At 39.8% G+C, this 17,255-nt stretch overlaps 1 protein-coding gene and 1 long non-coding RNA gene across 3 annotated transcripts; one reads left to right on the top strand and one right to left on the bottom strand.

Annotated features, from left to right (window-relative positions):
• Nucleotides 1–9,271: 9,271 nt before the first annotated feature.
• On the top strand, nucleotides 9,272–11,648 carry LOC117442055 (high choriolytic enzyme 2-like). Its single transcript, XM_034078060.1, has 8 exons — nucleotides 9,272–9,325; nucleotides 9,501–9,525; nucleotides 9,673–9,723; nucleotides 10,025–10,156; nucleotides 10,268–10,385; nucleotides 10,730–10,908; nucleotides 11,057–11,138; nucleotides 11,522–11,648. The coding sequence occupies exons 1-8, from the start codon at nucleotides 9,272–9,274 to the stop codon at nucleotides 11,646–11,648; spliced, it is 768 nt and encodes a 255-aa protein (XP_033933951.1).
• Nucleotides 11,649–14,642: 2,994 nt separating this feature from the next.
• On the bottom strand, nucleotides 14,643–17,215 carry LOC117443204 (uncharacterized). Of its 2 annotated transcripts, XR_004551632.2 has the most exons (5): nucleotides 17,082–17,215; nucleotides 16,143–16,303; nucleotides 15,798–15,950; nucleotides 15,373–15,509; nucleotides 14,643–14,841 (listed from the first exon to the last, which is right to left on the bottom strand). It is a non-coding gene; the product is annotated as an uncharacterized lncRNA (long non-coding RNA). The 2 variants fall into 2 exon arrangements; XR_011642633.1 differs by having other exon boundaries at nucleotides 15,798–16,303.
• Nucleotides 17,216–17,255: the final 40 nt, after the last annotated feature.

Genomic DNA, 17,255 nt, shown 5'->3' with positions numbered 1-17,255 from the left:
GTTTGTTAAGTTGAGTGTAAGATCTATAATGATTTATGCCTTACTCTCTGATAAGAGAGTAGGCAGGTTCTTTCCTCTCCTCTCACAGCAGGGAGGGGGGCTCCGGACTTAAGGAGAAACACATTGAGGCCTCAAAAGGGTGGTTATGTCATAGCCATAGAATATGTCTAGTCATGTTTTGTTTTACACAAACTTGGGAAGGTGTGTCTTATGCCAGAGCCAATAGAATATGTTGGTTGGGTATAGAGGAGGTGTTTTGGGGGGTTTTCTATCCGGTTTTTTTAGCATAGAAAGACTGGCTTTTTTGGATTTCGTTGGGGAGAGAGGGGGAAACCCCTGGTATACTCTCTCCTGGTAAGCTCTGTCCTTCAGAGCTGGGTTAATAGCTCTCGGTAAGGTTCTCTCAAACTTGGTAAATATCTCTTGATTTTCTTTATTGAAAGCTGAGTGAATTTCTTGGATGGAATGCTGAGTGAATTTCTTTGAATGCTGAGTGAATTTCTTTGTTTGCTGAGTGGAATGATTTGATGGGAGATGTGTTTGTAAGTATTAGTACCCGCCACCTGTGAGGACCTTCCTCCGAATTCATGCGGATAGGAATGGGTTTTTGAATGTTAGTACCCGCCATCTGTGACGTAAAAAAGCGTTTGTAAGTATTAGTACCCGCCACCTGTGAGGACCTTCCTCCGAATTCATGCGGATAGGAATGGGTTTTTGAATGTTAGTACCCGCCATCTGTGACGGAAAAAAGCATTTGTGAGTATTATAACCCGCCACCTGTGAGGACCTTCCTCCGAATTCATGCGGATAGGTATGGGTTTTTGAATGTTAGTACCCGCCATCTGTGATGGAAAATGAAAAGGTATGGAATTGATGTGAATTGATTTGGTGAAAGAAAAGTTGAATGTGCTTTTTATTATCACCGGTCTTTTTATGAGGAAATGCCTCTAAATTCTATTGGGAGATTTTGAAATGTCACAACTGAATTGGGCAGTTGAAGTGAAACATTTTGGTAATAAATGTAAGACTGTGAATTAAAGTTTCATATTTGAACATGATCAGAGCATCATTTTTCTTTAGTATAATTATAATGTTGTAAAGAGAGAAGGTAAAAACCCTGTATTAGTTTGGACCTATTTTTCTTCAAATAAACTGATCCCACCTTTTGGACTGGGACAACTTAAAGGACATCTGTGCTCTCCTCTCCTGCTTCAAAGGTAAGATTGCACCCTGCCACACTCACGTTTAGGTAGGAACACACCTCATTTACTGATATCAAAGTCCTTCGGTATCGCTTAAACAGATTAAAAAGAGTTGTCTGAATTGAAACAGCAGTTCAGTCAGACAACTCACGTGTTCCTTTAACATGTTTATTAGAAGCAGCATATAGTTGAGTTTGGCGACTAGGCTCGGGCATCATCACTCCATAGATATACATAGCACGATGAGTGATGATTAAATAACTAACCCCCGAGCCTACAGGTGGAAGCTGGGGTGGTGGTGGGGCAGGCAAGCAGCAGCAACATGAAACACAGCAGCACGAACATGAACGCAGCAATAGCAAATGAACGCAGCAATAGCAAGTGAACGCAGCAAGCAGCAGTGACGTAGCTGCAGCAATAGCAGCAGCACGCAATGCATGGAGAGAGATCTGGCAGGTTAAATAGAGCGGCATATTAAGGAGACTCTGTTTGGTTGGTTGTAGAGCGGCAAGGGGGCGTTATGTATGAATGCAGCATAAGTGCTCGAGTTGACTGCCTGAACTAGCTCGCAGGCTTCGCCCCATTTAATTGAACCTCCTCCTCCTCCCGTGAGAACCACCCCTGGCATCCTGTTGACGTGCCCACTAAAAAGCCTCTGGGCGCGCCGCGACAGGTGAATATGCAAATGAGGCTTGCAGAACCACACCCTCAAACCTTACATAAATGTGGACATTTTAACGACTGTAGTTGCGAGGATAATACACATGCATCATAGATTCTCATTTCATTTGAATCTAAACTACATGCATTAACCCTTTCCCCTGCCCCTACAGTTTATAAGAAACACTGAGATCAATCTGCGACTGTCACAAGCTGAGGTTTACAGATATGTGTACATCCTCTGACACACCCTCACAGCTTTCTATAAAGCGTGAGGATCTGAGAACCTGCTCAACCTGATCTCACCAGAATGCGTGACTCCACCACGACTCCTTAACACCGCATTGCGTGGTGGAGTCACGAACTTTGTTCACATGTTTTTTTGTATGTGTACTGTTGAGAGCGCTATAGTATGTTGAATACTTAAAACGAAAGTTAGTTATAATCAAATATAATCAATTATATTCTTGTATAACCCACAATGAAAATGCTTCATATTTTAGGTTTTTCTATATTTACAGCATAAACAAAACAAAGTGGTTTGTTAAGTTGAGTGTAAGATCTATAATGATTTATGCCTTACTCTCTGATAAGAGAGTAGGCAGGTTCTTTCCTCTCCTCTCACAGCAGGGAGAGGGGCTCCGGACTTAAGGAGAAACACATTGAGGCCTCAAAAGGGTGGTTATGTCATCGCCATAGAATATGTCTAGTCATGTTTTGTTTTACACAAACTTGGGAAGGTGTGTCTTATGCCAGAGCCAATAGAATATGTTGGTTGGGTATAGAGGAGGTGTTTTGGGGGTTTTCTATCCGGTTTTTTTAGCATAGAAAGACTGGCTTTTTTGGATTTCGTTGGGGAGAGAGGGGGAAACCCCTGGTATACTCTCTCCTGGTAAGCTCTGTCCTTCAGAGCTGGGTTAATAGCTCTCGGTAAGGTTCTCTCAAACTTGGTAAATATCTCTTGATTTTCTTCATTGAAAGCTGAGTGAATTTCTTGGATGGAATGCTGAGTGAATTTCTTTGAATGCTGAGTGAATTTCTTTGTTTGCTGAGTGGAATGATTTGATGGGAGATGTGTTTGTAAGTATTAGTACCCGCCACCTGTGAGGACCTTCCTCCGAATTCATGCGGATAGGAATGGGTTTTTGAATGTTAGTACCCGCCATCTGTGACGTAAAAAAGCGTTTGTAAGTATTAGTACCCGCCACCTGTGAGGACCTTCCTCCGAATTCATGCGGATAGGAATGGGTTTTTGAATGTTAGTACCCGCCATCTGTGACGGAAAAAAGCATTTGTGAGTATTATAACCCGCCACCTGTGAGGACCTTCCTCCGAATTCATGCGGATAGGTATGGGTTTTTGAATGTTAGTACCCGCCATCTGTGATGGAAAATGAAAAGGTATGGAATTGATGTGAATTGATTTGGTGAAAGAAAAGTTGAATGTGCTTTTTATTATCACCGGTCTTTTTATGAGGAAATGCCTCTAAATTCTATTGGGAGATTTTGAAATGTCACAACTGAATTGGGCAGTTGAAGTGAAACATTTTGGTAATAAATGTAAGACTGTGAATTAAAGTTTCATATTTAAACATGATCACAGCATCATTTTTCTTTAGTATAATTATAATGTTGTAAAGAGAGAAGGTAAAAACCCTGTATTAGTTTGGACCTATTTTTCTTCAAATAAACTGATCCCACCTTTTGGACTGGGACAACTTAATGGACATCTGTGCTCTCCTCTCCTGCTTCAAATGTAAGATTGCACCCTGCCACACTCACGTTTAGGTAGGAACACACCTCATTTACTGATATCAAAATCCTTCGGGATCGCTTAAACAGATTAAAAAGAGTTGTCTGAATTGAAACAGCAGTTAATTGAACCTCCTCCTCCTCCCGTGAGAACCACCCCTGGCATCCTGTTGACGTGCCCACTAAAAAGCCTCTGGGCGCGCCGCGACAGGTGAATATGCAAATGAGGCTTGCAGAACCACACCCTCAAACCTTACATAAATGTGGACATTTTAACGACTGTAGTTGCGAGGATAATACACATGCATCATAGATTCTCATTTCATTTGAATCTAAACTACATGCATTAACCCTTTCCCCTGCCCCTACAGTTTATAAGAAACACTGAGATCAATCTGCGACTGTCACAAGCTGAGGTTTACAGATATGTGTACATCCTCTGACACACCCTCACAGCTTTCTATAAAGCGTGAGGATCTGAGAACCTGCTCAACCTGATCTCACCAGAATGCGTGACTCCACCACGACTCCTTAACACCGCATTGCGTGGTGGAGTCACGAACTTTGTTCACATGTTTTTTTGTATGTGTACTGTTGAGAGCTCTATAGTATGTTGAATACTTAAAACGAAAGTTAGTTATAATCAAATATAATCAATTATATTCTTGTATAACCCACAATGAAAATGCTTCATATTTTAGGTTTTTCTATATTTACAGCATAAACAAAACAAAGTGGTTTGTTAAGTTGAGTGTAAGATCTATAATGATTTATGCCTTACTCTCTGATAAGAGAGTAGACAGGTTCTTTCCTCTCCTCTCACAGCAGGGAGGGGGGCTCCGGACTTAAGGAGAAACACATCGAGGCCTCAAAAGGGTGGTTATGTCATAGCCATAGAATATGTCTAGTCATGTTTTGTTTTACACAAACTTGGGAAGGTGTGTCTTATGCCAGAGCCAATAGAATATGTTGGTTGGGTATAGAGGAGGTGTTTTTGGGGTTTTCTATCCGGTTTTTTGAGCATAAAAAGACTGGCTTTTTTGGATTTCGTCGGGGAGAGAGGGGGAAACCCCTGGTATACTCTCTCCTGGTAAGCTGAATTGTCTGTCTTTTTTTATTTAGTTTTGAGCATATCTCTATACACCGGTCATAGCCTTAGGAGGTTCATTTATACAGAGGCTTTCATCAATGTGAAATTACACATCACATCAAAGGGCAAACATCAAAGGCTAATTAGATTAGACAACGAAGGGCTATGAGGGGCAGGGGTCAAAGAGACTATCTTATTCAATACATCAAAAGACCTATACAACAAAGGGACTGCCTGGGGCTAATCTAATTACTCCACTCTCAGGGGCAGGGGTCAAATACCTTAACTATCTTAATCAATACAACAAAAGACCTATACAACAAAAGGGGGCACCTGGGGCTAATCTAATTGCAGTCTAATTACTCCACTCTCAGGGTCAGGGGTCAAATACCTTAACTACCTTAATCAATACAACAAAAGAACTATACAACAAAGGGGGTGCCTGGGGCTAATCTAATTGCAGTCTAATTACTCCACTCTCAGGGTCAGGGGCAAATACCTTAACTATCTTAATCAATACATCAAAAGACCTATACAACAAAGGGGGTGCCTGGGGCTAATCTAATTCCAGGGCAATTACTCCACTCTCAGGGTCAGGGGTCAAATACCTTAACTATCTTAATCGATACAACAAAAGAATCACGCCGGGGGGCCTTTCACGCCAATCTGACATCAAAGAATGGGAGGCGGGACATGGGAGGCAGGACTTAGCTCATTGGCCAATGGGAGACGGACTTAGCTCATTTGCATAATTGGGGGCGTGTCCACCTGTTACTTTTATGCATACTAATGTGATTGAAACAGTATGATTACTACTACTCACGTTACTAGATCACGGCCTCCGTTACGGGTAATATAGCACTAAAAACATTGCATGGGAATATATGTAATTTATGTAACTAGTTTGTCTGTCTCTGTTTCCTGGTTTCATGTTAAAAGTGTTCCCCTTCCCCCATGTCTGTGGCTGTTGATTGTGTGCACCTGGTGCCCTGTGTTGTCTCCTCCCCCCCCCACCTGTGTCGAATTGCTGATTAGTGTGTGTATTTAGGGTCTGTTTTGAGGCTGGTAGTGTGTGTGAGATCCTGGTGGCTGACCAACTCCCAGGACGAGACATGGTAGAGTTCAGCCAATTTGATCTGATTTTGAAAGAAAAGGACAGATTTAAGTCATAGGTTGAAGACGTCGATTGTTTTGTAGCCATATTACAATATGTGACTTCTTTCTTTGGACAGACATTTTTTACATCTGTTTTTCTGAGTGTCATAGTCTCTTCACCACAGAGCCCTCTTACATAGATACAATGACAGCAAAAACATTCTTCTTTCCAGGCAAACCTAGTTTGTACTTCTTTTAGTTCAAGAGCTTATTGAAAAGTTCCACAGTATGTTATGACAATTCAAGCCTTTGAGAAAAAGGACTAAAAACCCCTGAAGCGGGAAGCAATGTGAAAACAAAGGTCAAGTGACAAAGCAAATGTGACGGTGTCGGGTAGGTAATGACAGATATCTGCCTTGCAGTCTGACCGATCACATGTTACTGTACCTACACAAACATGACTTTGTGTAAGTAACATGTCATCGGTGTTTCAGTTTGATTGTTGTGTAAGAGCTATCTGGTTGACCAATCTCTCCATTATATAATCAGTCGTTTATGGTAATGTGGTATGTAAATGAAGGTATAGATATATTTGCTGGCACTCAACATCCTATCTTCAATACAATATAATATATATCTTTTTTTTATTGGACATTTTTTACTCAAAATCCTGTTTATATCTTATTGTATATTTTTATTGCACAAAGTGACTTTGTAATTATGTAAAAATATTTAATTTTCAAATTATTTTATTATGAAATGGAACAACTTTTACAATTTCCCCCAGGATAAATGAAGAATTTGTTAATTGTGATTCTGTACGCATTATATGTTTACAATAACAACTTTTACATGCTTTAGACTTTGTAAGAAGGTATTACCGTGTTTTCAGGTTAAACTTTCTGAAACAAGGGACCACTTTTGAAGAAAGGAAAAAAACATAAACCTGTGAAGGTTAAATATAACATGGAAGCAAAGCTGTTTACTTAAATAAACTGACATATACAGTTATTATTATTATTATTATTATTATTATTATTATTATTGTTGCTATAATGCAGGGGTATTCAATTGCATTTCAAAGAGGTCCAGTAAGAGAAAGTGTCATTAAATGCTCTGTTTTCGCTGTCTAGCTTTCTCTTTTTTGAGCACGCCATTTGAAATTACTGCGACTGATTCTCTCTTCTTGTCTCGTCTCTGTGTGTGTGTTTGAATATTACATGCTGACTCACTGACTGCACCAATGTGATTGGCTGAGTAGCGTCACCTCCTTAAAACATTAACTTTTTAAAACCTTTTTATCTTTATGTTTTAAACATTTTTTTTTAACATTTTCAACATCGTGGATAAATCCTTATATGCCCCCGGCAACACACTGAACGTCAACTTTTCCTCCTTATTACACTCACTCACCGCTACTTTAGTGGGAACAATGTCATCTTTGATGCGCACAGGCGGATGATGCGGGGATGCAATGTAGACCGGTAGGTCGCATCTAGCTTGGCAGCAGCAGCTTCTCCCATCATTACCGAAACCATATCTTTAGCAGCAGAGAGGAGTAACTTTTCACCAATGTTGTGGGGTTTACCTGCCTTAGCTATGATGAGTGACGCCACTCGGTATGATGCTTCGGTTGCTTTTGTATTCACAGTGCTAAATGTGTCAATGACATTTTTCTGTGACTGCAATTCCTTGAGCTTCAGATAAAAAACTCCTGTGGCTTGGTCACCAAACTTGGGTGTTTCGTCTCAATATGACGCCGGAGTTTACATGGTCTCATAATGTCATTAGCTAGCACCTCGTTGCAGATAACACACTGTGGCAGTGGAGCAGGGCCGTCCCTGGCCAACTTGGGGCCCCAAGCGCCAAATATAATTCCTGTTTATCATTATTATCAACACAATTACTTTTTTATACAGTGAGGTAAATGGTAAATGTGCATGTATGTCGTTCAGTATGCGTTTACAGGTGAATACGTCTGCATTTCCTGCCAAATACTAGCCTCAAAAAGATTAAAATAGAATTAATGCAAATAAACTACTTCTACTAATAATCATAATCAATTCAATAATTTAAATACTATATTATTTTATTATAATATAGTTGTAATAGTCAAGACAAAACATGCTTATGACATGCTCAAAAACTGATGTTTCTTAAATCTGTATTCAAATGTAGTTCCCTCTGTCAGCAATGTATCAACAACTACACACACATTTCTATCAGTATTTCTCTGTGTTGTGGTTCACATGACGATGACTGTTAGGAGTTAAGGGGAGAGGCTGAGCATCACCATGGAATGTGCAAATTGACATAAAAACGAATAAAAGGGGGAAAAATGCTCCATGTTTTTTAGGCTGTAAACTTTAACTGTTATGTAAGCCAACTAGACAGACAGTCTAACTTAACTAACGTTAGAAAAACATGTGAATGCATAAGTCAACTTTCAAGTAACAAATGACCAAGTGTAAGCACTTTATTTTACACTCTATATTTTTTAAATGTATGGGCATAAAATGAATAATGATACATATGAAGAGATACCCTTCAGCAGCACATAACAGAAAGGTATGATTAATACGGAAAGTGAAAAGTAAATAAAAGGTATGGATTCAATTGTATTTATTTATCATAGCATCTATGGTAAACATACAGATTTGCCTACCATGCACTTTTTGGCAAACAAAAGGAACGTACAATATGAATTTCTTAGTGCATGGTTCCTATAACATAATTACAATAGTAATTAAATGCTTTGTATGTGATGATGTCATTGTTATCATCACTGTTCAAGCTGAGTTATTGACAATGGAAAAAATGCAATACTTTTCTACACTTCTGTCAGAAGGAAATTAATTAATTTGTGTTTTGAGCTTTTTGCAGCCTTTTGTACTTGCAGCGTTTCGTTTATGCAGTGCTTTTAGTAAACGTTGAGCATGTTTCCTCAAGTTGGTGAATGTTTTCTAAATGCTGCGCATGTGTTGTTAAATTGTTGAAGATGTTTCTTCATTTGCAAAACACATGCAAATGAAGAAACATCTTCACCAATTTAACAACACATGCGCACAAAATCTGTATGTTTACCATAGATGCTTTGATAAATAAATACAATTGAATCCATACCTTTTATTTACTTTTCACTTTCCTGGGGAAAATATTAATTAATTAATTAAATTCTTCTTCTTGAATAGTTTCACTTTAACAACATTTTTGACTGACAGCTGAGGTTTACAGATATGTGTCCATCCTCTGACACACCCTCATAGCTTTCCATAAAGCGTGAGGATCTGAGAACCTGCTGCATAGAGCATCACAGTCAGCTACAGCAGGTAAGCTCCACTGATCCTCTTCTCAGTATTTTTGTTCTTGTAAATAATTTAGAACGTATGTATACCAAACGTTTTCCTTAACCACCATACACTTTTCAGATTTTGACTTTCAGATTTGAGGTTTATCTGCAGAGGACCACCGTCATGACTCCTGTTTTGCTTTTCGTCCTCTTCCTCTCTTTGTCGGCCATTCCTCCGGTAAGTCTGTCTCTTTCATGTTAACACAAACAATTGCTGTGGGATTGACAAACATAAACTTTTTTGTAATAATTTAAAAAAGAAAAAATGCCATGATTACTTTTATTGGTATGAATTGAAATGGAATAAAAATAATATATTTTATATTTTGCATTGGTGTGCATTTGTGTTGCAGGGTGCTACTGATAACGGAGAAAGACGTGAGTTGAAAATGAAGAATTAATTTAACATTTTTGTTCCTTCTTAGTTTCTCTTGATTCACATCTGACATTTGAATGATTAACAGGCTGAACTGCTGGTAATAGTTTGTTGTATCATTGGTTTTCTCTGTGTGTTTGTTCTTTCAGAAGAGTTTCTGGACGCCTCTGATATCATCGAGAGAGCCAATGCTAACATAAGTAAGACACAAGTTTTATATTTTCTAAACAAAATGTCAGACATTTATTACAAATTTTCCCTGACATCTGATGGTTCCAGCTTCTTAAATGTGAGAATTATTTTTTTTATAGTTGGTCAGACGTGCTTGTACATTTTCTAACTTCTAAAAATCAATTTTTCCAGTGTTTTCTTAAATATTTATCAACAATGGAAAGAAACCCATAGCCTTAACCCATTGGTCAATGTCAATCAAACTTGTACCACTCCATACTCCTGGTACGGATATTCATGAACATGTCTGTTTGACTTATTGTTCTGCAGCAACGCGCCTGGTCGACGGCGACATTGTGGCAAATTTAAGAAGGAATGCAGATCCCTGCACGGCTACAGGCTGCAAATGGCCCAAATATAGAAGATACGTCTACGTACCCATCTACATCTCGACCAGCTACAGTAAATTCACTTTTGAGCCCTAAAATGTAATCTCAATGTGAGATTTTATGCTGGAAGGTAGACCAGGTTTGGCGAGAACACTGCTCAGCACCCTGTTCTTTGTCTCTGCAGCCACAACAGAGCGCAACATCATCATCCGAGCCCTACTGACCTTCCACGCATCCACCTGCATTCGCTTTGTCTGGAGGACCAGCCATCGAAATTACCTCTACTTCTACTCTGGATCTGGGTAAGAACACACATACAAGACAATACAATTACAAGACAATACAATTACGAGTACCTTTTGTTTGAGTACAGTACTTGAGTAAATTAGTTTCTGTCAATTCGGAATGTAAAAAAACAAATGATCCCCTTTGCTAGTTAAAGTTGAAATTTCCCAAACAACACAAGAGGTCAGGAATGTATCAACAATACCTATTCTTATTTTCGTATTTTCTCTGTGTGTGTGTGTGTGTGTGTGTGTGTGTGTGTGTGTGTGTGTGTGTGTGTGTGTGTGTGTGTGTGTGTGTGTGTGTGTGTGTGTGTGTGTGTGTGTGTGTGTGTGTGTGTGTGTGTGTGTGTGTGTGACAGGTGTTGGTCCTACCTGGGCCGACAGAGTAGAGGACAGCTTATCTCCCTGCAGAAAAATGGTTGTTTGTACAGAGACACAGTGCAGCACGAGGTTCTCCACGCTCTGGGCTTCCACCACGAGCATGTCCGCTCCGACAGAGACAGCTACGTCTCCATCCTCTTCCAGAACATTAAGTCAGGTCAGCTCACACACAAACGCTCTTATTTACAGTCCTGTATGTGTGTGTTGTATACAAAAGATGAGATCTACAGAGAGGTGAGTATAAAGTGTATGCCTCTTGACTGAAAATCCACCAACATCAAAGCTTTCTTGTTATCTCTCTGCAGGAACAAAACAAAACTTTATGAAGCGGCAAACTAACAACTTGGGTACTCCCTACGACTTCGACTCTGTCATGCACTACGGAAAGTGAGTGTTTGTGTGAGTGCATGTATGTATGTATGTTCAAATGTGATGTCAGTCAAGGAAAAAGTACTCAAATGTTCGTAGTTGTAAAAATATTATTTTACATGTAAAAGTCCTGCATTCAAAATCAAACATTTAATGATCATTTTTATTTCAAGTTAGGGTATTGTGAAGTTAAATTGCATCCAATATTTAATTAAATCAGTTTTAAGTCTTAAATCTAACTTGCCTAGTGCTGTAGAACCCTGTATTAGGTTGCCTACAACAGCTCACAAACGACTCCACATTACAACATCATTTGTGAGTCAGAAACAAGTGTCTGTGTGCTTGTGATGCGTGTGTGCAGCTCTGTTTGCCAAACATGTTGTCTTCTTTTGATCCTCAAGACACGCCTTCAGCAAAAACGGGGAACCAACCATCCTCGCTAAGAGCAATCCGAGTCTTAACTTTGGGACTGCTCGTACGATGAGCAAGAATGACATTGCCCGTGTCAACAAGCTTTACCAATGTTAATGTAAGTGGGAAATAATGCTATACTCTCTCCAAAACTGCGGGAAACTTTAACACAGAGGATACATTAAACTACTAATACAGCTGTTACAGCAGAACAAGAAAAAAGTGGTTGAAATATTATTTATCTGAATCTCATTGTTTTTTTTACTCACCAGCAACGGAAGGAAAAGGTCGGCCTTGAGATACTTCAACCCCCCGGCTTCTTATGATTCAACAGATCTGCTGTTTAACAGTGGCTAGCTTTCTGCTGAGGTCTATCAATCTAGATGGCTCAGCCTTTCTTTCAATCAATGGTTAATGGGTTTAAATCTATCACTCACTTTACTGATTTTGAAATATACACTTTAGTTTGATGAAAAACATGTTTATGTAATGAAATTGCTGATCCATACTGATGATTTTAATGACTTTGTATTTGTCTTTGCAATGAAGTTAGCAATTTGCTCAATAAATATTCTGAAAAAAATGTGATTTTAAATGTATTTTTATTAGAAATTAGGCTGTAATTACTCTCACTTTGCTCGATGGATGAAATGCAGAAGAAGGGGTTTTTGTAGGTTTAGTCAGAGCCATAGAGAGATAAGAGTTACGACACTCTTTGATGTCGCCGCCAGCCGGTCACGTGGTTTATGTATGCCGGGATAGTTCAAAACGCACTTCCGGGGCAATGCTTCTCTATGGCAAAAACAGCACAAACATGGTCAAAATAGTCATAGATTAAACCAACGCTGTTATTTTTTAAAGATTGCTTTCATATTTACATGATGTGGTTACACTTTGTATGGATTGGCAATATTTACAAGTTTTGTTATTTAACGATATTTTGAGGGGAAAGTGTGGCAGCACAAGCAGGCTATGTTGCTGTCACTGTCAGGTCAGTACTTTTTATTGACAGTTTTGCATTTGGAGAGGCAGGGTGACAACGGAAAGCTTGGTAGCCTATTACTTATTAAGAACAGTGTATGGAAAAAGTGATGTGTGTTAGAACAAAACAAAGTCAAATGAATGAGAAGGAGAACAAAGAGGGTTAGGGTTCAACAGAAAAAGATTAATTCAGCCAAAAAACACAATTTTGATTAATCTAAAGTGTAAAACAATCTTCAACACAGACCAAATGAGTGCCCTTGGACAACAAAATATATGGTGGGGCAAAGAAACGATAAATTAAATTGAGAGAGTGGGAGACTGAAAATGATACTATGATAAATATTCAAACTATTTACAAAACTATTTACAGAAGCTCCTGTTGAACCATGGTTCAACAGAGCAACAAAAACAGGTTTGTCAACAATACAAATTAAAATGACGAGGCCACTTTGCCAGGGGGAGGTGATCCAGCGATGAGACAATAAAGCAATTCATATTAAGTTCTGTTGAGACAACACAGGATATAAAACCTTCCAAGCGATGACCTCTCCTCACCTTTCACCTGTATTTCCTCAGGAGACTCAGGTCCTTCAACGTCTGCAGCACAATAAGCACCCACCTACAATTGTTGTTCGCACAAGCATAATTGTGCAAACAACAATTGTGGGTGGGGGCATTTTACAAATATTTACAAACAACTATTTGCAAAAAAGCAACTATTTACAAAAAAGCAATACAGAACTCTAGTCTAGGGCAGTGGTTCCCAAACTTTTTGTGCCCAAGGCACACCAAAGGACAAGTCAAAATCTCAAGGCACACCTATTGTGCAAAATAGCCCTGATAACACGTGTTATCACTCATATGTAAAATATCTGTAAATGTGCATAATTATTTACAAATGCCAAATAAAATGTAACAAAGACAACTATATTACTCATGAAATATTTAGTAACGAAATATTTCAGAAATGAATTTGAAACGTTATCAAATTAGGCTTCATCAAAGCAGCAACACACTCATTTAAACCAGACAGGTCACAACATTAAAAATGAGACAAAGGAAATTCAGCACAGATAACTGTCAATGCAAGGAAGCTGCATTGTCCATGGTCCTGAACTACAAATTATAAATGTAACATTTCAGCAGTCGTTACTAAGAAAAAGTAATATATTACATATTACATATTACTTAAGTATTACACTACTTCGTTACTCTCTACATAAAGTAACTCGTTACTTTACTCGCAGGGCCGGCCCGCCCCTCCCTGCAGGCAGATCACGCAGACTGCTAAAGTTTCAAATGTTCTCTTTAGTTCAGTTTCCATCCTGAATGTTTTCCTATCTGTCTCCTGCTATCTGTATATTTTGCGCAGTCTATCTCTGCTCACTCTGTTGCGTCGGCGTGTTCTCCTGCGTGCTGGCCATGTGTTGCACTGGAACCAGACACCGCAAAGACTTCAGCCGAGCACGTACGAACTGCGCATGCGTGAGTGGCAATAACTCTCCTTACCAGCAGGCGGCGGTAGTGTGTATTCGTCATTCAAAACAGGCAACAACCGGAAGACAGAGAAGAAGAACAGACTGTGATATAAACAAACACATAGCGTGTGCGGTAGCTCCACCTTAGCATGTGTTCTTTGCAGGTGCTTGTTGAGGTTTGACGTGGTGTTTACAGCAGTGGATAACAGCTTCTGGCCTGGACACAGTTTGCACCTCACCGTCACATTCCTGTCTATTCTTCGGATGAACTCAAAATAATGGGCATACGTCCTCCACCCCTCGAGAGTTATCGCTGACTCAGCCATGTTTATGCAGCACTGCAGGTGGAGATGTAGTCGCGCAGATTACGTACATATAAACCTACAAAGTACTGATATAGTAAATAAAAAAATAATTATTTTTATGTACTTTCGTTTATATTGCATTTTAATAGATCAGTTGTCATACATAGCATTTGGGTGCTCTAATCGATCCGAGAAGGGGTTCTGGATGTATGGCTTCCCTAAGGACGTAGAGCGAAGGAAGAGATGGATGCCAATGGTCAACAGACAAATCCCTGTGTCTGACAGAGGACAACAACAGCAGAAAACTCTGTCATGTAAGTAATGTTCACAGAGGTGACATGACTTGTTAACATTTTAAAGGGCATCATATTTCCAAGTGTCGAGAATTATGACTCTTCAATGACATTTGAAGTGTGCAGGGGAAACTGATCAAACCTACCTACCCACAGGTACACTTTGAAGACGACCAATATATTGGCAACAAATCAGGAGGAAATTTGAGGTTGAGGCCAGATGCTGTTCCAACAGTATTTATACATCGGCCTAAACCGAAAAGGAGAAAATTCACGTCAAGGAGTATGCCTCCAGCTGTCAGGAATAATGACCACACCTATTACTGCACATCAAACATTGGTATGATATATGAAGCTAACAATGTTTCCCATGTTATATAATTCAAGGATAGACTACACTCCTAATGCAACTTTCAGATTATACAGCTTCAAAAATACCAGGGTTCAGGGACTCTCTGAAGACTCATATACCACATGTAGATCATCTACAGATTTCTTCATACTGTAACATTGCCAATAGACGAACTTAGATGAATGTCACTATAGGAGTGTAGTGTAGTGTAGTGTAGTGTACCCTTAAACGACAATAGGTGCACATGTAAAGGCAGCATACACATATAACAGCAAGATTGCCTTGTTATTGTTACAGAGATTCAGGGAGATATTGAGGTGGAGTTCCAAGGGAATGAAAGGGACATCACAGACAGAGAGAGTGAGACAGATGTCAGCAGACTGCCAGGGGCCAGTATGTCAGGGGCCGACAATCAAGAGGCCACCTTACCAGAGATCAGTGTGCCAGGAGCCAGTCAGTCAGGGGTCAGCTATGAAGAGGCCAGTTTGCCATGGTCAGGTGCTCCAGGGACCAGACTGCCAAGGGCCAGTTGTGACCGGGCTCACGTGGAGGATCTAATGAGGCAACTGAGAAGGGAGAGATTACTAAGAAAGAGAGCCGAGAGGGCTCTGGTAAACCAGAAGAGGATTCATTCGGCATTAAAAACAAAACACAATTTGATTAATCTAAAGTTTCAAAAAATCTTCAACATAGACCAAATTAGAGCACTTGGGCAATCAAAAAAAGGTGGGATACGTGGGGGAAAGACACCGTGAAAAAAGCAATACAACTAAGGTTCTGTTGTGGCACTACAGGATATAAATGAGAGAGCTGGTCTGCTGGTATTAAAATAATTTAAAAGGGGTGCACTTTACCGTCCATCAGATGAGGTTTTCACCCTTGTTCAGAACGTGGAGCAGCTGTTCCGTGTGAGGATGAGCGATTCCCTCATGGAGTCCTCAAATGCAGTGTCACAGCTGGAACAAGAAGCCATGTTGCTGGACAGCAACCTGCCTTCATGCCATGACCTGAAGAAAAAAATCCTCTCAACATACATCAGGCTGAGGTTAAGGATTGCATCAGGGCTGAGAGGAAGGATAAACATAAAGGGTATCTTGGCAGCAGGAGTCAGAGTAAGAAGGCAAAGAAGACCCAACAGACCTCTGCACCGAAGGTCATAACATCTAGGCCACTGCCAAACACCTTACTCTGCCACACACCTATTCCCGGTCCTCCGTCAGCAGCCTCCAGCCTCCTCTTCCTTCAGCAGCAGCACCCTCCAGCAGCAGTACCCTCCTCCAGCAGCAGCCCCCTCCTTCAGCAGCAGTACCCTCCTCCAGCAGCAGCCCCCTCCTTCAGCAGCAGCAACAGCCATATGAGGCTGACATATTAGGCTGAATAAAAAAAAGTGCTAATTATTTTTTTTAAGTGTTTATTTTGTTAAAAATAAACATTTTGGATGCATGACCATGTTTTAGGCTCACCCTTCATTCACTGCTGTAGAGTAGCCTATGCAGTAGGCTATTATACTTTTAAGACTGAATAATACCTTTGAAGAACAATCATTAAACTAGTGTGTATATTACAACACAAAGGAATCTATCCTAGCATGCCATCAAGCATTAAAAAGTAGCGCTAGGCTAGTTGTACAGTACAGATAAGTTAACACGGAACAGTACAAAAAAAAAGTACAGTCAACATGTCACATAATGAAATGTTAGTATATCCCAAAATGCAATGAAATATTTATCACAAACGCCACTAGTGCTAGCAGTTAAGTCATATCATACAGAAAAAGTCATATCATACAGAAAAAGCCGACTAAGGATGGCTGACACAGTCAGGTTCAGCAGATAAAAACCAAAATAACAATAAAAACACATAATCAATCTAAATCCTGCTTGTTAGTTACCCAGCATCATTGATATATAAGCTGCTAGCGATTCATTACTGAAATCTTACCTTCAAATCAAAGCTGAGGAAGTCGCGCTAGCTAACTAGCAGGCAATGCTAGCAAAATGGGTTGTAATAACCAAGATAAAATATAGATAATTACGCTGTGCATATACAAATGAAGACCAGTATAAGCATCATAAAGGGCCTCTGATACAATATAGACAGTTGACAATTCAAAAGAGTTCGATATTTCAGCAACTTACCTCTGGAACTAATCGACGCGCCGTAATGTAAGTGAATGAGGTCCAACGCCCAAATGACAATATGTTGAACTATTTCGATGTCCATACCCCGGAAGTAGGCGCCGCCATTTTTTACAACGGAGGTCTATGGGAGTGTCGTAACTCTTATCTCTCTATGGCTCTGGGTTTAGTCAT

The sequence above is a fragment of the Pseudochaenichthys georgianus genome, chromosome 3, assembly GCF_902827115.2.
Source record: "Pseudochaenichthys georgianus chromosome 3, fPseGeo1.2, whole genome shotgun sequence".
NCBI classification, from domain to species: domain Eukaryota; kingdom Metazoa; phylum Chordata; class Actinopteri; order Perciformes; family Channichthyidae; genus Pseudochaenichthys; species Pseudochaenichthys georgianus.
Note: the sequence above shows the minus strand (reverse complement) of the source record. Positions and strands in the feature narration are given on the sequence as shown.

Coding starts and splice junctions, on each gene's coding strand:
- LOC117442055 (XM_034078060.1), top strand. CDS start 9,272: ATGACTCCTGTTTTGCTTTTCGTCCTCTTCCTCTCTTTGTCGGCCATT. Junction 9,724..10,024: donor GAGAGCCAATGCTAACATAA/GTAAGACACAAG, acceptor ATTGTTCTGCAG/CAACGCGCCTGGTCGACGGC. Junction 10,386..10,729: donor TACTTCTACTCTGGATCTGG/GTAAGAACACAC, acceptor TGTGTGTGACAG/GTGTTGGTCCTACCTGGGCC.